This window comes from Malaclemys terrapin, chromosome 4 (assembly GCF_027887155.1).
Source record: "Malaclemys terrapin pileata isolate rMalTer1 chromosome 4, rMalTer1.hap1, whole genome shotgun sequence".
Classification (NCBI taxonomy): Eukaryota; Metazoa; Chordata; order Testudines; family Emydidae; genus Malaclemys; species Malaclemys terrapin.
In genome coordinates, this window is record NC_071508.1 from 54,001,390 (window position 1) to 54,021,123 (window position 19,734).

At 41.6% G+C, this 19,734-nt stretch overlaps 1 protein-coding gene across 8 annotated transcripts in view; it reads right to left on the minus strand.

Moving 5' to 3' along the window:
• Positions 1–19,734, minus strand: part of LMO1 (LIM domain only 1) — a 75,807-nt gene that overhangs the window by 12,128 nt on the left and 43,945 nt on the right. For 6 of the 8 annotated variants that reach the window (XM_054028414.1, XM_054028413.1, XM_054028415.1 and 3 more), the window contains one exon: positions 7,472–7,685. In XM_054028414.1, the coding sequence (XP_053884389.1) occupies positions 7,472–7,685 (214 nt within the window). Of the gene's footprint in view, positions 1–7,471; positions 7,686–10,588; positions 10,858–15,482; positions 15,618–19,734 lie in introns of those variants that run through there. The other 2 variants (XM_054028417.1, XM_054028418.1) reach the window with 2 other exon arrangements.

Below are 19,734 nucleotides of genomic sequence, written 5' to 3' on the forward strand. Positions count from 1 at the left end.
TGTAGGTGGTTATTACTGAGGCAGAACAAAGCAATGCTGTCCAAAAAGCTGGAGACAGGAAAAGGTGAAGGTTGAATCCAGCTGGAAGTAGGAACTTTTAGGCGGGAAGAAGGCACTATAGCTACCTAAATTGGAATTTGGGTAAGACAAAGTAAAAAACACCTCTCTCTCTCTCGCAAATATGGTTTTGGGATCATTAACAACCAGATAAGCTGAAAACCCCAGTTTGAGCTCCCATTCAAAAAGTCGCGATAAGCAGAACACGCCCCTAGTCTATGCTGAGGCATTGGTTCCATACCAATTTAGGGCCTAATCAAAAGCACACTGAAGCCAGTGAAAAGATTCCCATTAACTCCACTAGGAGCTGGATCAGACCCTTAGAGAGAAACATGCCCTCTTCTGATTTACCATACATTTCTTCATGCAATATTTGAGCTTCCTTTGGAGATTCCCTCATTTAAGTCCTGACCAGGACCAACTGTTTTGTTTATCAAATTGTGACAAATACCTAACAAGTGCTGGTACATATGAAATATGCAGAAGTCATTTGGTCTGTTTCTGTCGTACTGAATTTCATTTTCCTCTGATTTACATGGGTGTAACTCAGGAAGAGCTCCATTTAAGACAATGGAGTTGCACTGGTGTAAGATAGGAGAGAATCAAATGCATCTTTAAAAAGCACCCCACTGAAAATTCTGAATTAAGATGGCAGTTCCGCCAAGAAACTCTGAGCAGGGCTCACAGAGACTGCTGGTGTGTTCCAAGTTGGTGGATCTTCAAGTATGTCTGTGGATCAATAAAACAACTGGTTTTTGTATTAAACAAGCAATTTACAAAGAAGCACACTGTAAGGATTTCTATACCAGGAATAATAGCTTCCAACAGAATTTGCCTATTCAACAGAGACAGATAAATTAAAGATGAAAAAGCTAGCCATCACGACTGTTAACCAAATGGTAAATACATTGACTTAGACAATAATGTATCTGGAAATACATCTGTATGTAGCTGGAGATTGAGGTGGGATTGCAAAGATAACAAATTTAAACAACTCAAGATCGGATTTCATCTTTCAGAATTAAAAATGAAGAAGAAAGTGCTTTAGGAAACATGAAGGTTAACAAATGTTCCTTCGCAGGCAATGACGACAGTTTATTTTCTGAAACAAATGATGAGGATATGGTCTGCTAAGAGTTTCTGAAGCACATTTGAAAGATGTCCTCAGTGACTCAGACAAAATGTATTCAGTGCAGAAAGCCCACTGCCTTATTTGACGCATTGGATGGCAGCCTGCAAAGCAATGCAGGCAGGCCAAGAATGTACAGAACCAGTAGGGCTCCTGCCACTGGGCTCTACCCCACTCAGAAGAGGAGAAAACATTCACACTAAAAAGAGCTAGTTCTCATGCCAGTTCCATGCACCGGTCACAGCTGTCCAGTTAACAGGATAGCATTTCTTCCAGGAAAGATCTATGCATTATGTCTATTCCTGTCTGGGGCTCCAAAGAAGAACAGCACTGAACAGCCCAGAAGCCACAGGTGAGTTCTGAGGTGCACCTTCAAAAGTTTCCATTCATGAACGAGCAAAAATGCAACTGAAGCAACTTACAGCATGTCATCTAGTATTTCTTTAAATGTATGCACAAATAAGCACCACGGCCAATGACCACAGAAAATACACCGTTTGTTTCACACTAGTTGGCCAGAATGCTAAGTGCCACCTACAGCAACAATCCCCATTGGAAGGGAATAGATTTGTGCTCCAACAAAGTGAAGGGGGAAGCTAAGTCCACTGCTGGGAGTTGTTTACTAATCACGAGGCAGCGCATTCTCAAACAGCTCGAGCTCCTCAGTGGATCTCACCAGTTACCATACCACATGGGCCAATATCCATTCAAAAAGGCCCTCTATCCTTTATGTAAAGCCTATGGGACACCAATAGATTATGTGCTCCTACTATTATATGCACTATTCCCATCAGGTTTCATTTACCTTTTCTCTGTCCACATTTATAGATTCAAAACTGGCTTGCTTCTTAGCTTTGTAAAGACTTTGTAACATATTTAGTGTACCAAATTCCATTATTTGACCCTGCTCTTCTTGGGAACCACATAATCACAGTAAGCGGCCAGTGATTAATTCTTTTGATAGTCATTGTAATACTGTACTTTAAGTCACTGCAATGAACTTATTTAGTATACATATATCTGTAACATGTATAATTCCACTGTAGTTTAGCATGAATTCATTTCCAATTGCTGTAGAAAATGTTACTTTTTTGTCTTACCTACTAGAGTTTGGATATTAGCTCCAAAGCCATTAAAGAAAGGAGTCAAATAAGAAGGGCTTAGATAATTCTCTGTGAGTGAAGCAGAAAAACAGTGGAAGTGAATTAAGGATTGAGGAGATGATGTAGAGAAAAAAAAAAAGTTATGGATTCAGAGATCCTGTGGGCAGAAGTGACTATTTGGAGTGGAGAGCTTCTAGTTGAACAGATGTGGCAAGTGACCTTCTAAGTAGAAAGCTGGCCTGGTTGACGGGAAAGGGTTTAAACAGGGAAGAGGGAGATGATGGATACACATTACAACATAAAGGTGGCAGAATACACAAAATATATGGCCGGCAGGACAATGCTGAAAACAAACCAGAAATGGCTGCAAGGACGAATAGAAATGAACAGAGGTAATCAAATGCTAAAGACATTAACATTAACAAGAATAATGCAGCATTATCACAAGAAAAAAATCTTATTTGGTTATCTATGAGAGAGCCACAGAACAAGACAATTGGAATATCAATTTACGCAGGAAAGCTGGCACTGTGTTACATATAAAACTAGTAGTGGACAAGGGACAAGATTTTCAAAAAAGGTTGTCTAAAGCTAAGTCCATATTTAGGAACCTAAGTAAGTGGACTGATTTTCAGATGCACTGAGCACCCAAGCAGCTCCCAATGATTTCAGTAACAGAGAATTTGGTTAGCGTTAGGCACTTCAGTAAGGCATTCAATGCTGCGCCACACAGTGCTCTCAGAGAAGTCTGAACAAAGGCATGGCTACGTATATCATGTGATGGATGCCTAACTGATGGATGACCGGGAACAAAGTAATGCTGCTAGTGTATTAAATAGCCAACCCCCGCAATGGATACCTTTCCCTCCCCTCAGCAAGAGTCGGATTTAGATCATGTGCTCAACGTCTTCGTAAGTGACCTAGAACAAATGAAGAGCATGTTCACCAAGTTTTCCCATTGTATGAAGTTAGGAGGCTGCCTAGCAGCAAGGGAGGCAAAATTAAAATGGTGGGATCTAGGAGAGTTAGACAGGAAAAATAATAAACAAAACTAGGTTTAATCAGGATAAATGCAAAGTGGTATGGTAGGAAGGTAGCAAAATGGGTGAATGTTGGTTGGGAACTAGTTCTACCTAGAGATCTTTGATGAGAAAATGGGCCCAACTTTTTCCTGCCCTGTACATAGTAGTCATTTTACATCTGTGCGCAATAGCAATACAATGCTACCAAATCAGACTTCTGCACACCCTTACACAGGGACGAGTGGCTATACAGAGTAAAACGCAGTCAGTTGAACATGAACATGGAAATCATGCAGTAACAGAAGAGAAACACAGGGATGTATAAATGGAAGTAGAATATGTGGAACTGAATTATTCTTAGCGAATTTAAAGGCTAGCATAAATTATCAGATTATTAGAAAATGACTTAAAGGTTAAGAGAACTAAAGTAGCACACTCTGGAAAGGGAGCTTTGGAAAGCAGATTTATAATAACAAGAAAGAAAAGCTAGGAGGTTTTTTCCAGTAGTCAAAGCGAGCACAAGCTGAAATTAAGAAAGGAAGAATTTAGGATAACCGAGGAAACAATTTATCAGTGAAGTCAGTTACAGACTGCATGTATCTGCATATGCAACTGCCATTATTTGAGTCAGTCAATGAAAGATTAGATGGATCTCTCATATTTTGTATCCGATAGTGATGATCCAAAGTCCCTTCTACCTGCAGTAGCTAAAATTCCTTGGCACAGAGAAAGCCTCCACTGAACTGTTGTGAAGTAAGCTATTCATTATTCTCACCACCAACACATTGCTTTACACTTTCACAGTTATGTACAAATTCTAACTGACCCCACACACATCCTAAAGAGGGAGAGAGAAGTGCTGTAGTTATATTTGGCTTATAGACGGAGGCAGATAAGTGATGCGACGCACCCAAGTTATAGAGTTAGTCCATGGCAGAGCCAAAGCTTTGGTAATCACTGAGATGGGTGCCAGGTTAAGACAAATAGAATTCGAAATCTGGCTCAGACCACTGCCTGCAAGAATACCCACAGCATGGATTACCTGTACATTCCTCAGAGTGGTGCTGGAGAGACTTGTGTTCAATTCCTGTTTCAGCCACAGATTTCTTGTGTGACCTTGGGCAAGTTTCAAGAATCTGTAGAATGTGGATGAGACTTTCTTGCCTCACAGGGGTGTTGTGAGGATAAACTCCTGGATGATTGAGAGACACTCTGATATTACAGTGATGAGGATCATGTGAGTATCTAGACTGACCTGGAGGCTATATGGCACTTCTTACCCTTATGACCCGGCCTAGGGGCGTACACACTTTTTTCCCCTTCAGTTTTGTGAACGAAGTTAGAGAGAACAAAGCCCCAGCCTACCAGGAAATCCCAGCAGCACACGCTCCCTTCTACTTCCTATGAGTATCCCAGCACTTCGGAGCTTCATCCTCCTTTGGACTCCCTCATGCTCCCAACAGCATCAGCTAGCTGCCCTGTATTCACTGTCCATGCTCTGCCAGGAGCAGTCTTTGACCGGTGTTACAAATCTTCAAAGTCCTCTCTCTTCCTATCTTCTAAAATCATCTGTCCTTCCAAGTCACCGTCTGCCAAATTCCCCAGTCTCTCCCTCATCTCTCGCACTCAGAGCTCCTTGCTGTCCCTGGTGTCTCTTCCCCAAAGTCCAGCCTCCCTCTGTTATTCTACTCTCTGCCTTCTTCAAAACCCTTGTACTCAGTCCTTCCCTCCCAAGCAAATCCCACAACACTCTGCTCCATACCCCAGTCTCTTCTCCCTCTTCAAACAGTCCTCTCCTCACCTACACTTCGGGGGTGGCCTACCTATACAATTATACTTGGGTCTGAGACAGCTGAAATTTTATGGACCCTTTTGATAGCACAGGCACTGCATATATGCCCTTGAGAGATTTGAGTGCAAAACTCATAACTAGAGGAAAGATGCTCTGATTCCACTGATGGGCTACAAGGTGAGGTTCCAGTTCTAAACACCGTAACAGTTAATTAAAATCAAATATTTCTCAACTCCATTTCTTCTTATTTTTAAAGGAAAACTTTAAGGAAAATTTGATTTTTAAAATGTAAACACTATAGATTCCTTAAAATATTACCCTGAATCCATTAATACTTTGATTCCAGATAGTTGAAAGGTTTTAACTATTGTCACAAATATGGCTGGTTTCTGGGAGCCACAGGGTTAACAAATGTTGAATGGCTTAACAACAGTCTATTGTTTATTGCTGAAAATCTATTCAGGGGATGATGGATGACAGCATCACACTGGGGGTTCATCTGCAGCTGATTACCTACCATGATCCCCAACTCTTTTTCAGTCACTGCTTCCAGGACAGAGTTCCCCATCCTGTAAGTATGGCCTACATTCTTTGTTCCTAGATGTATACATTTATATTTAACTGTATTAAAACACATTGTTTGCTTGCACCAACTTTACCAAGTGACCCAGATCGCTCTGAATCAGTGACCTCGATTCCCTGTTTAGCTACATTCCGAGACCTATTAGTTAGCCAGTTTTTAATTCATTTAATGTGTGCCAGGTTAATTCTATATTGCTCTAGCTTTTTAATCAAAAATGTCACATGGTATCAAGTCAAACACCTTACAGCAATCTAAGTATATGATGTCAACAGTATTATCTTTATTAACCAAACTTGTAATGTCATCAAAAAAGATATGAAGTTAGTTTGACAGGATCTATTTTCCATAAACCCACGTTGATTTGCATCAATTACATTACCCTCCTTTAATTCTTTATCGATTCTCATATCAGCCACTCCATTATCTTGCCCGGGATCGACATCAGGCTGACAGGCTTATAACTGGGTCATCCAGTTTACTCTTTTATAAAAAAACTGGCATGAGTCTAGCTTTCTCCCAATCTTCTTAAACTTCCCCAATTCTCTAAGACTTATTGAAAATCAGCATTAATGGTCCACTGGCCTCCTCAGCCAGCTCTTTTAAAAATCTAAAAGTCTTAGATGCACTTTAGCTGGACAGCCTGTCTAACTGTAGTAGCTTTTGTTTAACATCCTCCAGAGATACCAGTGGAATGGAAAGTGTCTCCACCACCACATGAGGAGAGTATATCATCTGTTTTTTTCACCCCTGAATACAGATCAGAAATGTTTATTGAACATTTCTGCCTTTTCTGCATTATTATTGACCAATACCATTGTCAGGATTCTTGTTGTTCCAAATATATTTTAAAAACTCCTTATTGTCCTTAACTCTGCTGGCCATAGATATCTCCTTGTGTCCCTTTGCTTCCCTTATCAGTTTTCTATGATTCCTAACTTCTGATTGATAGTCATTACTATCAATGTCCCCTTTTTTTTATTTATTTTATATATTCTATATAGTGGACTTCACTTCTCCTCACTTTTGCACTAAGCCCCATTATTAGGGAAAGTACACTATAGCTATCCTCTTATTAAGACTCATTTAAGCTTCCATATATACGTATTTACATATATCCATCCAAAAAAAAGTCACAATTGTCCTTGAGTAACAGGTTTTATTCACTACAAATGCACATGGGTGAGGATAGCTCTACCTGGAGGAAGAGTCACTGCTGGTTACTATAAAATTTCCTGAGGAAAAACTATTTAAAAAAAAAAACTGATCTCTTATTTTGATACAACAAAACAAAACAGTGTATCACCAAGGAGCCTCATTTGCTGTGGTGGTGGGGGGAGGGGCGGGGGGGGCTGACAGAAAACAGTTAAATGTCTATTTAAAAGCTGCCATTGAAAGGCAAGTGGGACAGACCCTCAGCAGTTGTGTATCCACATAGCACTGAAGTCAGAGGAACTATGCCAGTTTATACCAGCTCATGATCTGGCCCTACATTTTAAAAATAAACATTCCTTTCTTTTGTAAGCTCGTAATTGAAAAAAAAATACCATAAAGCATGCCCTCCCCTCACTACCAAATCTTACACAAACAGTTCCATCAAGTATAATACAGCAAACAAAGGCATCCTTAAAAAGGAGAAAGCTATGGATCTTGTACTCCATTTAACTTCTAGTCAATGCTAAAAACTGTGCGTGTGGATATTTACACAGTACAAGTTTAGAAAAAATAAACAGCTGGCAGTGAACTGGGAGCTTATAGGAAGAACCCATAGAATATACCTGTATTTACCTCAGGTAATCTCTGCGGCAGAGAATGAGATTTGCTTTTGTGTAAAGAGTTGATCCAACCTCTCCAAGGCGGCAGTCACAGCAGGCACATTTTAGACAATCTTCATGCCAATATTTATCCAAGGCCTTCAGAAGGTAGCGGTCCTTGATCTTTCGGTTGCAGCCAGCACAGCCTTTCTGTTTCCCTTTTGGTTGTACAGATAACATCGGCACACCTACAAACAAAAACAAACCATTACAATTCATGAGACGTTTACAGACAGACAAATATTTTAAGCAGAATTGCTTTCCCGCACTGTTGGTGACTTTCAGTGCTGCAGGTTTGGAGGAGATCATGTTCTAAACAGCTTTCGGCAGCAGTGATCAAAGGAACAGGTTTTATCTTGGGAGGGATGTTCACCTGCAAGGATGTGATAGTTGTTTCCCAAATGATAAACTGACCTGAGCACCAAGCTGTCAGTTTAAAATCCTTCAGCAAATAAATTGGTTGCAATTTCAACATTTTTCTTTTTCTTAATTAGCATTAACAGACAATTAATGAGACAGGTAAAGGCAATCATGAAGATTTTAATGGCACATATACCAAGGCCTTAATGCTAGTCTGGTGTTGAGTTGAGATTGGTAGAAGGGGAGGAAAGTGGGGGCAAAGAAAACTAAATTCCACCCTTGTAACTCTTTGCACCCTCCTCCCTCACAAAGACCCTGATGAAAACTAGCATCAGGCTGCTCTAACCTATGCTGCCCCAGGCCTCTGAGGGCAACTGAGAATAACCAGAGCACAAGGATTCTTTAACAGTGCTGCTTACGTCAAGGGCTCTGCACTAGCACCTAGGAGGTATTTCCAGGTAACTGGCTAACCTGGGCTTTCCCTTTGCTTTGTGCCATTAGAGCAGGTACCAAAAACTCTGGGCCTCATTCAGATTCCGGACATCCCTGCCAGACAGCAGAGATGCGTGCACGCATGTCAGGGAAATAGTTGGCACAGAGCAGGGGCTAGGTTCTCAATCAGGGAGTCTGGGGAGAAAGCAGTTCTTTGGCCACCAAATCCCTGGATGGTGATAGGACACCAAGAGCCTATCTGAGCCCCCAGGGCACCAAAGCCCCCAGGTCTGTTAGTACACTGACTCTCATGGGCTCCTCTTCCAACTTTCCAATAAGCTGCTCCTCCCTGCCTCCAACTTCCCTACAGACCCTACCCCTTCTGGGTACCCACTCACCACAGGACTCCTGTTCTCTGAGCTCTGTGCCCAGATGTCTTGGAGAGAAGCTGCTCGCCTGTTGCTTTGGAAGGAGTGAGCCTGTATCCTACCACCCCTCAGGTTCCTCACAGGGAAAGGGGAGAGATTTGCTCTGGAGCACAAGGGCAAAGGAAACAGACATGGTTTCATGGGGCTGAGTGGGCAAAAAAAGTGCACTCTGTAAGTGAACTAGATGGGGGAAGTGACTATATAAGGAGTCAGAATGCCATTTTACCTAGAGCTTCAAAGTGTTTATTGCTGGCCCCACCCCATATCACACCCACATTGAAATGAGAGAGCTGGGCCTCCAGAACATGGCTGAATTGGCTTAGACAAAGTTGGGGAGATGAGAAGGTGGTGGTGCTGGCAACAGTGGGGGGTGGGACAGGATCTGCTCTGGTGCAACATTTTAGAACACAGTTTTTATAGCAAGTTATAGATCCTAGGAAGCAGCAGCTTGATATTGGAATTATTAACAGCCCCTTAACCTGAGTGGCACTACTTAGCGCTGCTGTAATAAGTGACATTTGCTGCTTTCCTTAAAAGCCAGGGGGGCTTGAGGGTGACTAACGCTTGGCACATGTAGAACCCACCACTCTTACAGTAATAATTGCTCTGTCAGAGCTGCAAGTGGAGGACAACAGCACTTAAGACACTTCTGCACAAACAGTGCGCTATTGATCCATTTGTTATCAAAGTGGTCTCGGTACTGTGGAGACAGGTCAAGTAACATTCAAAAATTCTTAAGGCTAAAAGAGCCCTCCTGCTCTAGGCTGTCAGAGGCTCAAAATCCACTTGCTGAGAAATATCTTCCAACTTGAGACAGTGGTGACAACTATGTAATAGTAAGTGAAAATTTAAGCCTCAGCTCCAACACCACACACAAATCAACAATGCTACTCCGAAACACATGGTGCCATCAGGCTGCCCAAAAGAAGGAAAAAGATTTTTGAGCAAGCACAGAAGTGTTTTCTAAAGAAAACCCAGGAACAACCCCCCGCGAACCGGAAAAAATTCAGAAGTGGAACCTATCTTAGAACACAGGGGTAAAATTTGAGCAGCCATGATATTGCAAGACACGCTCACAAGAGACAAGTATCAGGGGGTAGCCGTGTTAGTCTGTATCTACAAAAACAACAAGGAGTCTGGTGGCACCTTAAAGACTAACAGATTTATTCAGGCATAAGCTTTCGTGAGTAAAAACCTCACTTGGGACTCATGGGTTCTACACACTGTGCTTTTTACTTGGGCATTTAGGGAGCAAAGAGAAGGAGTTCCACTTTTCCAGCTGATCTCCCCCTCAGAATATTTCCCATCAAGAGATAATCACATGCCAGCTCAAACCCCACACCAGCAGACTAACTCTACAGGCAAAGGATTGCAATACCTTGCCAGAATGGAGACCTTTGCATGGAAACAATAACTGGATGTAGAAGTAGGTTTCAGTAGCAACAGTAAACATTTTTTTACAACTTTCTGAGCTTACTGAAACCAAGCACCAGGCTTCCCCAAATGTAAGAATCATATTGAAAGACCGTATCTCTAGACACTGGAGAAGGGAAGAGAAAACAGCTCTCTATCCAGTAATACAACATTTTGGATTACAGGACTAAACTGGCTTGATATATGTAATCCAAGACTCTCCAAGGTCCTTAAAGAGGTGCAACACCACATAGTACTGGATGGGATTTGTTGACTAATCATGTACTTGGGTTCCGGGGTGGGCAAAGGGCTTTCCACTCCTTTGTATTAGCGCGGTTAGTCTGGCCACAAATTATATAACTTCAGCCTTGCCTGTTAAAAATAACCATAATCTTATTTGTCATTCAAAAGTGGACAGAAACATTGATTTTTGCATAGCAAAACTGTGTTTCCAATACCTCATCTAGATACTCTTCAAATGGCTGCCTTAAAAACCTCCGATGTCAATGCTGCCGATCACCGGTGGATGGAAAGCAAGGGAGAAGACACAATACAAGTTGCTAGTTGTTGACATTAGAAAAATCAAGTTTCGGGTGATCACAAGAGATTGCAATTCTGATGCAGGTGATCACAAATCATGTGCCAGCTGTTCAGCTGCCAAGTCGTGAAAGGGATCCAGAAAAACTGAACTCACAACATGTGTTTCGATCAATACTCTGGGATGCTGTAGGAAAAACCCCTGCTTGACAGCAGTTCTTTATCCCCTTCGGTCCTGGGTATGCTCGGCTGTGACAAACATTAGCAATTTGAGTTCAAACCTTTATAGTTCTTCAAGATACTTAAAATATACTGCTAACATTATATATAAAGTTGCTGCTGCCATGTTAACAAGATTTTAAACAGGAGCTCTTTGTGTGTCAGTATCTAATTTTTTCATTCTCTGCCAGCCGCATATGCATTTACTGTACATATATCAGGGCTCAAAAATAGCTAGTAGGTGCCTACATGTTGTACTGGCACTTCTCTGAAGCTACCATCTCTAAGGGTATGTCTGCATACTATTTTGGAGCAAACCTCTCAGACTGGGTCACCAAATGGGGTTTGCATTAGAGCTCTAAAAATAGCAGGACCAACAGCACTTTGAAGTTGTGACTTGGACTTCACAGTATGGGCTCTGAAACCTAAGCTGAACGCCTGGAACAGCAGCTCTGAGAGGCGTGAACTGCCCCATTCATCTCAACAGAGGGTTAAAATCATCATCCCTGGCCATCTGAGTTAAGTGTCTACTATTTCACTCTTCACGTAAGGCCAGGTCTATAGATATGGTGCTACAGAGGCACATCTGCAGCACGTTTGGTGAAGATGCTCTTCGATGGGAGAGAGCTCTCCCATCGGCAGAAAACCCTGCCTTCACGAGCAACGGAACCTATGTTGGCGGGAGAAGCTGTGCACACAAGTGCTTATGCCAGTGTAATTTTTGTCGCTCAGGGGTAGGACTGTGAAGGAATAGTCACGAGCGTCTTAAGTTTTGCTGACATAGGCTGTAGTGTAGACCTAGAGGGGGAAGCCAAAAAACACAATCATATTTTGAATATTTCCACAATCTACTGTGAGCAGCTTCTCATTCTGGATATTCACAGGGGTGGAGCTTGTTTTGTGGACAAGAACTCACTACCACTCCCCCCCCCCGCCTCAGTTTGCTTCCTGAGCCACACAGTCAGACAATCTATACAAGACTGTTTCATATTTGGACAAATTTCATGGGTAAGGCTCGGTTTTCAATTTTTCAATACAACATGAATAAAGGAGGAGTTTAACTTACCCAAGCTCATACAGAAAGTGCAAGAAAGAAACTCTGTACATCGTAGAACAAAATCAACTCAATTTGGAGTAGTCTGCCTCATCTGTAGTAGCCTCTACTCCCCTACAAAACGTTATTGTTCTTGTAGTTATTAACTTTATACTACAAGAAATCTATGCATATCCACCCAAGTTTAAAACATCAGTGGAAATCTAGCAGGCATCGAAAAATACCAAACCCCAGGTTATGTTCCTCTGGTGGTTTGCTTTATCAACACACACACTTTCATTCATAAATATGCTGTTGAAACAGCTCAGCAACTTACAGATCTCCTTCCCCACCCCTACATGGAACCACATGTCATTCGTGAGATCTTAAACAAGTCTGGAGATCCTGCATCAGACCCATCCCAGGAACAGTAGATGCCTCTGGTTTCAAGGTTTAAACATTAAGTTTAATTGACTCTATTTCTCCAAACAGAAAACAGTTATATAGGTGGGGTTTTCTAAAGCACCTCAGTGACTTAGGAGTACAAGACTTTCAATGGGACTTGTGTTTCCTTTTGGGAAAAAAAAAAATGACATTTGCCTTCACTCAAAAAGTTGGGCTCCTAATAACTGCGGTAAGCTCAGGACATCTGCTGAGGCTGTGAGGGATGGAGGGAAAATCCGGTTTCCTTTCTTAAAACATTTCAGAAAGTTAGTTTAATCAATACAGGAGGGAAACTTCGCTTAATAAAAGTTAAGCAGGGCTTGAACTAAATTGTAAGGGGGTCACTAGTAGTCTGTGTTAAGGATAATTAGTGAACCACAGTACCGTTTCTTGTCCCATATGTGGCCTGTAGGCAGAGGACTCTCTCAAATCTCTACAGTCTCCATTCTGTGCACACAATGGTCTTAGGAGAGGCAGACTCATGTGAACAGGAGGAGAGCAACACTTTCCAATTTTCTGCTAATAACTAGCAGAAAAGCAGTGAAGATCTTTTTTAGAAGGAAAGAAATGCCACACACTTGGTCAGTTTTCAGCAGGGGGTTTTCTAATGAAAAAAGCCAGCATTTCAGAGATCATATGATGTTCAAAGCTGCTATTCCCACTCAGATAATAACGAGCAAGGTCAACCTGTGCTGGTCAGGTTCAGCGTTTTGAAATTACATTTTGGTCTAGAAGGCTCCCCACCCCCAACACCCTAACCAATCTGGATGGAGCACAAATGGAACTATACAAAGTTTTGACTGCAATTAGCTGGCACATTGACATGGCAGGTGAGGTGTGAAACAAATTTCAAAACTGCCAAAGTTTATCAGCCTGGATTCACAGGGTACTTGTCATTTCATTCCAAACAACGAGTGAGCAGAGTCTCCAAAGCATTGTAACTTTACAGCCTGAGCCCTGCAGGGAAATCTCAGAAGACAGGGCCGGTATAACACCAAACCCCACTCTCCTCCCTCCCCGAAAAACAAACAACCATGGCTGAATAATGCCAGCCAGCCAGTATTCAGAGCCTCAAATTTTTATTAGCAAGTCACTTCCTTACCTTAACATCATGAAACACCACTGGGGTATTATTTATTTTCTAGTACTTACCTAGAGGTATGTCTACACTACCCACATCAGAGCACGGCCCTGGCAACACTGGAACGTGGGCAGCATAGACATACTTTATCGCCGCGGGGAGAGCTCTCCCGGCGATAAAAAAAACCCACCCCTAATGAGCGGTGGTAGCTTTTATCACCGGGAGCGTGGCTCCCAGCAATAAAGCGCTGTCTATACTGGTGCTTTTCAGTGCTAAAACTTTTGTCGCTCTGGGGGGTGTTTTTTCACACCCCGGAACGACAGAAGTTTTAGCACTGAAAGTGGCAGTGTCAACACAACCTAAGGCTCTAAAGCAAGAAATACAGTTCATTTGGACTGGTGAAATGTGGTGTTGAAATGGGTGCTAACGAAAAAACCCAAACAGATACTCCTGAGGGCATTCTGCGCCAAAAATTTAAAAATTCAGTACTAAAAAATTTAAAATTCTGCATACAATATTTTAAAATTCTGCAAATGTTATTTGTCAACTAAATGTGGAGGCTCCAGCATGACATTGGGGAGCACACGCCACTGGCTGCCCAGAAGTGGGAGATCACTGTGCAGTCATATCCCCCCAGTGAGGCTACACGAAACCCTGACACAGCGCAAGTACTGGGTCTGCCCCAGAAACACCCCACGTACACCAGGCAGGCTCAGCAAGGAAGGATCCAAGTGTGGAGGGGCTTAGTGTAGGGGATCCAGGTGTGGGTTGAGAGGGTTCTGTGTGGGGCAATCTGGGTGCGGGTGACTCAGTGGGGGATCCAGGGAGGAGGGGGGAATCTGGATGCACAGGGGCTTGTTGGGGGGTTCTGGGTGCAACTGTAATGGGATTCTGCAGGGAGGGTCCAGGTGAAGGTGGTTGGTGCTAAGCAGGGGGTGTGTGGGTAGGGGGCTCAGTGGGAGGTCCAGATGCTGAGGGAAATGGGGCTCAGTGGGGTGGGGATCCAGGTGCAGATGTTCGGGGCTTGTGGGGTGGGGATCTGGATGTGGGTGGCTCATCGGGGTGGTTCACTAACAGCTGAACCACCAACCAGGTCTTCCCAAGTCCTGTTCCCCACCCCACAGTGATTTACCTCTCTTCCGGCTGCCCTGGGCACCCAAAACATACTGCTGGGGAGGGTCGCATGACTGCTCTTGTGGCTTCCCTTTGCTTCCCTGTCAGAAAGTCATTTTTCTGAGGGGAAGCAAAGAAATCTGCAGGGGATAGAAATTCTGCACATGTGCAGTGGCGCAGAATTCCCCCAAGAGTTAACAGACCACCTCAGGCACAGTCCCACGCGCACTAGTCAAGCTAACGTTATAAAGTAGCATAAATCTGTGGAGCTGGGAAAAGTAACATGCCGATGCTTACCTGTTTAAATACATAATCAAGATGTATTACAAAGGAATTTTGATAGAGTACTAAATGGGAAATTTTGCAAATGATATCAAATTCCATTCTCTCCCCCCCCCCCACTGCACTCCCATTGCTCACCATCCATGGTACCTTTTCTTAGAAACAGTAGATGAAGACTTTCTATTTTTGGCAACCTATATTCCCTTCCTTGCCCTTTACAACTTAATAGACTTGCTGCTGGTAAATACAAAATAAAAGCTATACTTAGCGCTCACAGCTCCAACACACATTAAAAAAAAATTATAGACACCACCCTCTGGTCATACTGAAATTTACGACTGTGTCTAAAGAGGATGTTATTGTACTGGGTAAGCTAAACTTTACCTCTACTCCAGGGCTGACAAATGGGCTTTAATCAGCCTATATCTTCTCTGTCAAGGGTCTTTCAAGAAAATTATTCAGTGGGGTTATACCACAAGTATCAACTAAATACACCCCAAACATTTCTAAATCATTTTCCAGATATTTTATTCATGTGGCAATTTGTAACTATACCTCTATGGGCACCGCTTGTATATCTTCATTTTCAAGAGACTGGAAAACTTTTATAAAAGGTGGGCCACACATTTAAATAAATAGTTACCTGAAAGGGTGCTGTGATGTACATCTCTACAGTGCTCTGTTCTGCAAGAGGGCTCCTGGTCCTGTCTGAAAGCATGGAAGTTCACCACCTAATTTCTTTAATGCAACTCTAAAGGTTAATTGGTCTGAAAGAGTAATGTGGACTGCTGGCTAATGATATATGCCTCAAGGCTTCCTGGCTTTCTTGTGTTTTATACAATCAAGTCCAGAGCATAATACGCAGCTGAGATCACCGTGACTTTTCGAGCCCTCCCCTCCTTCCCCCAACAGCCCTCAAACCTACCAATACATCTAAAATGCTTCATATTAAAGCAGCAGTAGCTGAAGGCAGTTCTGTTCCACCTGCATTTCATGCCTTGTTAGAGGGGGCTCAGTTAAGAGCAGCAACTGCACTTCTCATTACCACTGCAAAGAACTAAAAACAACCCTAATGAGGAAAGTGTGTGAGCGTACAGTATGGGCTGGGAGGAGGGAAGTCCTCCCACATTCCCTAAGGAATCTGGCCAAAATCTTCAATTTGCCATTTATGACAGCTAATTAGTTATTCTATTCAAAATCTTTGCTTTAAATAAAAGAACTAATTATACACAAAGGTCACTCCCCCACCTCCTGTGAAGCACACATAATTGGCTTATTTCCCCAACATTGTGTGTATGTTTTACACAATGCTTTCAGGCAGATGGCTTTAACTCTTTCCTTCAGCAACTTCTTTTTAAACTTTTCCACAGATTAGCGCTTTTACCATCATAATAACTTCTCACAACAACAGACTGGGTAACCTCCCTCCCCTCCCCCAAAACATACTAGCAGACTGCCACTCTGCAGGGCAAGGACTACATCTCCATATAGGTTTGTACAACACCTAGCACACAGGCATCTGGGGACCACTGAGATAATGTTTTGTTCAGCCATGAACTATTGCTTAAATGGCTGCTCGGTGCTTCCAAACATAATTAACCAACATGTTTCAGGTTGGAAACCAGAGGCTACAATTCTTCTCAGTGCATATGCTACATTAATTGCAAAAACAAATATAAGAAGGGGGTAGATGGAACATTGAATTCCTAAAGTAATAAGGGCTTAAAGCAATTTGTGCTTAGAGATCGCACTTTGGGAAGTTGGGAGATACACAGGCAATTTAACCTGGTATTTCAGAGTACTTAAAGAAATCTTATTTCCAACATCTAATAGCTTAATTTAAAAAACTGACCTTCCAGTAACAAACTAGCATTTGGCTGCAAAAGACAAAATGGCAACTGAAGAGTAAAGTAATCTTATTAACTTTTGTCAACACAGTAAATAAGCAGCACTCTTCTGGTGTCTTTCATCAGAGGATCTGACATTTCTAAGCTTTATAGTCTCAACATCAACATAAGCAGAGCTGGGCAAGAAGAGGATTTAGAGAATTTTCAGTCTTATTTTTAAAACAAAAACACTTTGACTGTGCTCGTACTACTACTGTGTTTTTCTTCTGTGAATATTCTAGCAAACTTGTTTGCTAAACAAGAAACTATCAAGCCAAACAGGACATTTTCAGTATTTGCAACCTTGAATATTTGCTTCAGAACCTGATTTAATGAGTTAGGGCATCCAATGAATGAGCTGAACATTACCATGTGATGCATGTACAACCAAAATATTCAATATATGCACCAAATTGCTTATGAACGAGCTATAGACCAAGTCATATTCATCAAAATTATTCAATGAATAATTTCAAAAATGAATGTATTACAGAAAACCCATGATCATTTCACAATTCTAGTGTTGTGCTGTGATATGCAGTGGGTGATTTCAGTATGGCTTTGGGAATTCATATGGTGGCATTCTTTCCTCTGAGTCATTATTGAACAAATTCCTCAAGCATAATAAGGAACACTGTTGTTGCAGGGGACAGTTTCTAAGAAGAGATGTAAAACTGAGGTTCAGAACAATTCATAGTTAGATATCCCAAGGTTTGCTCTGTGTGTGTTGCACTCAGAACCCCCCAACAAGCCCCTGTGCATCCAGATCCCCGCCCCCTCCCCCCCCCGGATCCCCGACTGAGCCACCCAGACACAGATATCCAAAGTCACTCCTCTTCATTTCTTATCCAAGAACTGCATACAGATGGACCTAAACCACAAAATTTGGATTAAGGCTCAGAATCCAAACTCCCTTCCTTTGGGGTGTTCAGATGCCTAGTTTAGGCCAATCTCCATTACGTACTAGTGCATACAAGTGAACAACTTGTGGTTGGTTGGTTGGGTGTGGGTGTAAAATAAAAACACGCCAGGCACTAGATGGAATCCACAATGGTGGAGGTTGCAAAACAGCTTCCATACGTAACATTTTTATATGCTCATAAAAATATTCTAGTTGTGGACTTAAGTTTTCCAGGTTTTGCATCTTTCCAAAGATATATCGACACAGAGTATCTACAGATTTTGTTGGGGTTTTGGGGGGGGGACGGGGTTTGAGCATGTTCACAAAATCCATGCAACAGTTCTGAGTTCTGGGAGAATTAACTAAAACCACATTTCTCACCTCCGGTCTCCCCAGTGTCAGAATATTCGAATCTCTTAAAGACACTGCTAAAGCAAAATCAGTTGAGTTGAAATTTGGCATGGGCTGCCATTTTAAGAGGATTATTAGTACTTTGTTTAGTTGTTTGGGGACAGGGAAAGTAGAAATAAATAAAAAGTTACAAGTGAAAGAACAACCTAAAGCACCTTAGTAGAGACATGAGAAACTCGCTGGTGGGAAAATATTGCAGATTCAGTCATTTCACATTTGGCTGGAATTCTTTCCATATTCTACACATTTTTAAGTTACCATTAAAACAAAAATTAAGTTCTTTGGTTCTCCTATGCAGAACATTTAACTACCAAAGCAAATAGAAAAACAGATCCGTCTCCAGGACAAATAGCAACAAAGGTGAGAACTCACCCTTCACTTAGGGTAACTAAAATACCAATATTGCAACAAAGCCAACATCTTTTCTCTTTATTTTTAAAAAGAAAAGAAATTAAATGTAAAAACCTTAAATTAAGTCTATAGGATTAAAATCCCCCCCAAAACTGGGGGAATAAAAGTTGAAGTCAACTCTAAATGCACAAGTAATATTTTGTTATTATTATTATTATTAATATCCTAATTTTCTGTTAAGTGTCTGGCTGAATATATTACTGTTTAGATTGCAAGAAGTACACATATATTAAAAAAGGATACAGAACAGGTCTGAACTCAGTTTTAACAGTGAGTCTATACCACTGCTTTAATGTAGGCTCTTTTATTTATTTATTTTAAATTAGTGAGTACTTTCAGGTGAACAGAGCTGTATCATTGTAAGATCATCATTTCTTTTTCCTTTTTGCAGACATACACATTGTCAGCTTAAGCTTTCGGCAACCTTAATAGAATTTCAGTGCCCACTGCCAAATGGCCATTTGATGTTCTGCTCTGTGTACACAGATGAACCAATCTGTCACAAACCCTAATTCAGGCAATAATAACTCTCTAATCCAAAGCTTTCACAGGCCTACAGAAGTTTCTCAAGAATTTTGGAGACAATACAAATTTGTGCACTACCACAAAATAATCTGAAACCAACCAAAGCCTAATGAAATATGGATATATGCTTTTCAAATGTTTTTAAAGGGAATAATATTGAAGCCAGAGGCAATATTTGAAGCCATCAATAGCTAGAAAGTCATTGAAAAAAAGCCACATCAAAAGCTACAGCCATCACAGGTCATCACAATATGTAAGCAGGAAGACCCCCAAAAAGCTTACAACAGATTCACACTCTGAAATACACCCCCTGCACAGAATTAGTGTATTTCACAGTCAACTCTTCACCTTTACCTCCAAGGATCTAATTGCACTTCCCCTGGGTTTTTCAAAAGATGAGCAAGAATCCACTTTTAAAGAGTGCAGACAGAGTCTTTCCACTTAATTCAATCCATGTAACAGATACAATTGCTATTGACCTTCTAGTGTCATGAAACATACCTCTCTAATGATTCATAAAGATGCAGTTATCCTGAAAAACCTAGTCTTTTTACCTTCCCAAGCAACTACCAGACAAGCCTATTTGCTATCAAAAGTTGGAAGGGGGCTGGGGGGAGCCATTTCCTCCTCCTTTGTTGAAAGAAGAAAAAAAAAACCCAACCCACTTCTTTGCAGCAATAAGTACAAACCATTTGCATGCTTAACTGTCAGACCATGCACTTTCCATTAAAGAGATAGCATCCCCTTTCATAAGTCCATTT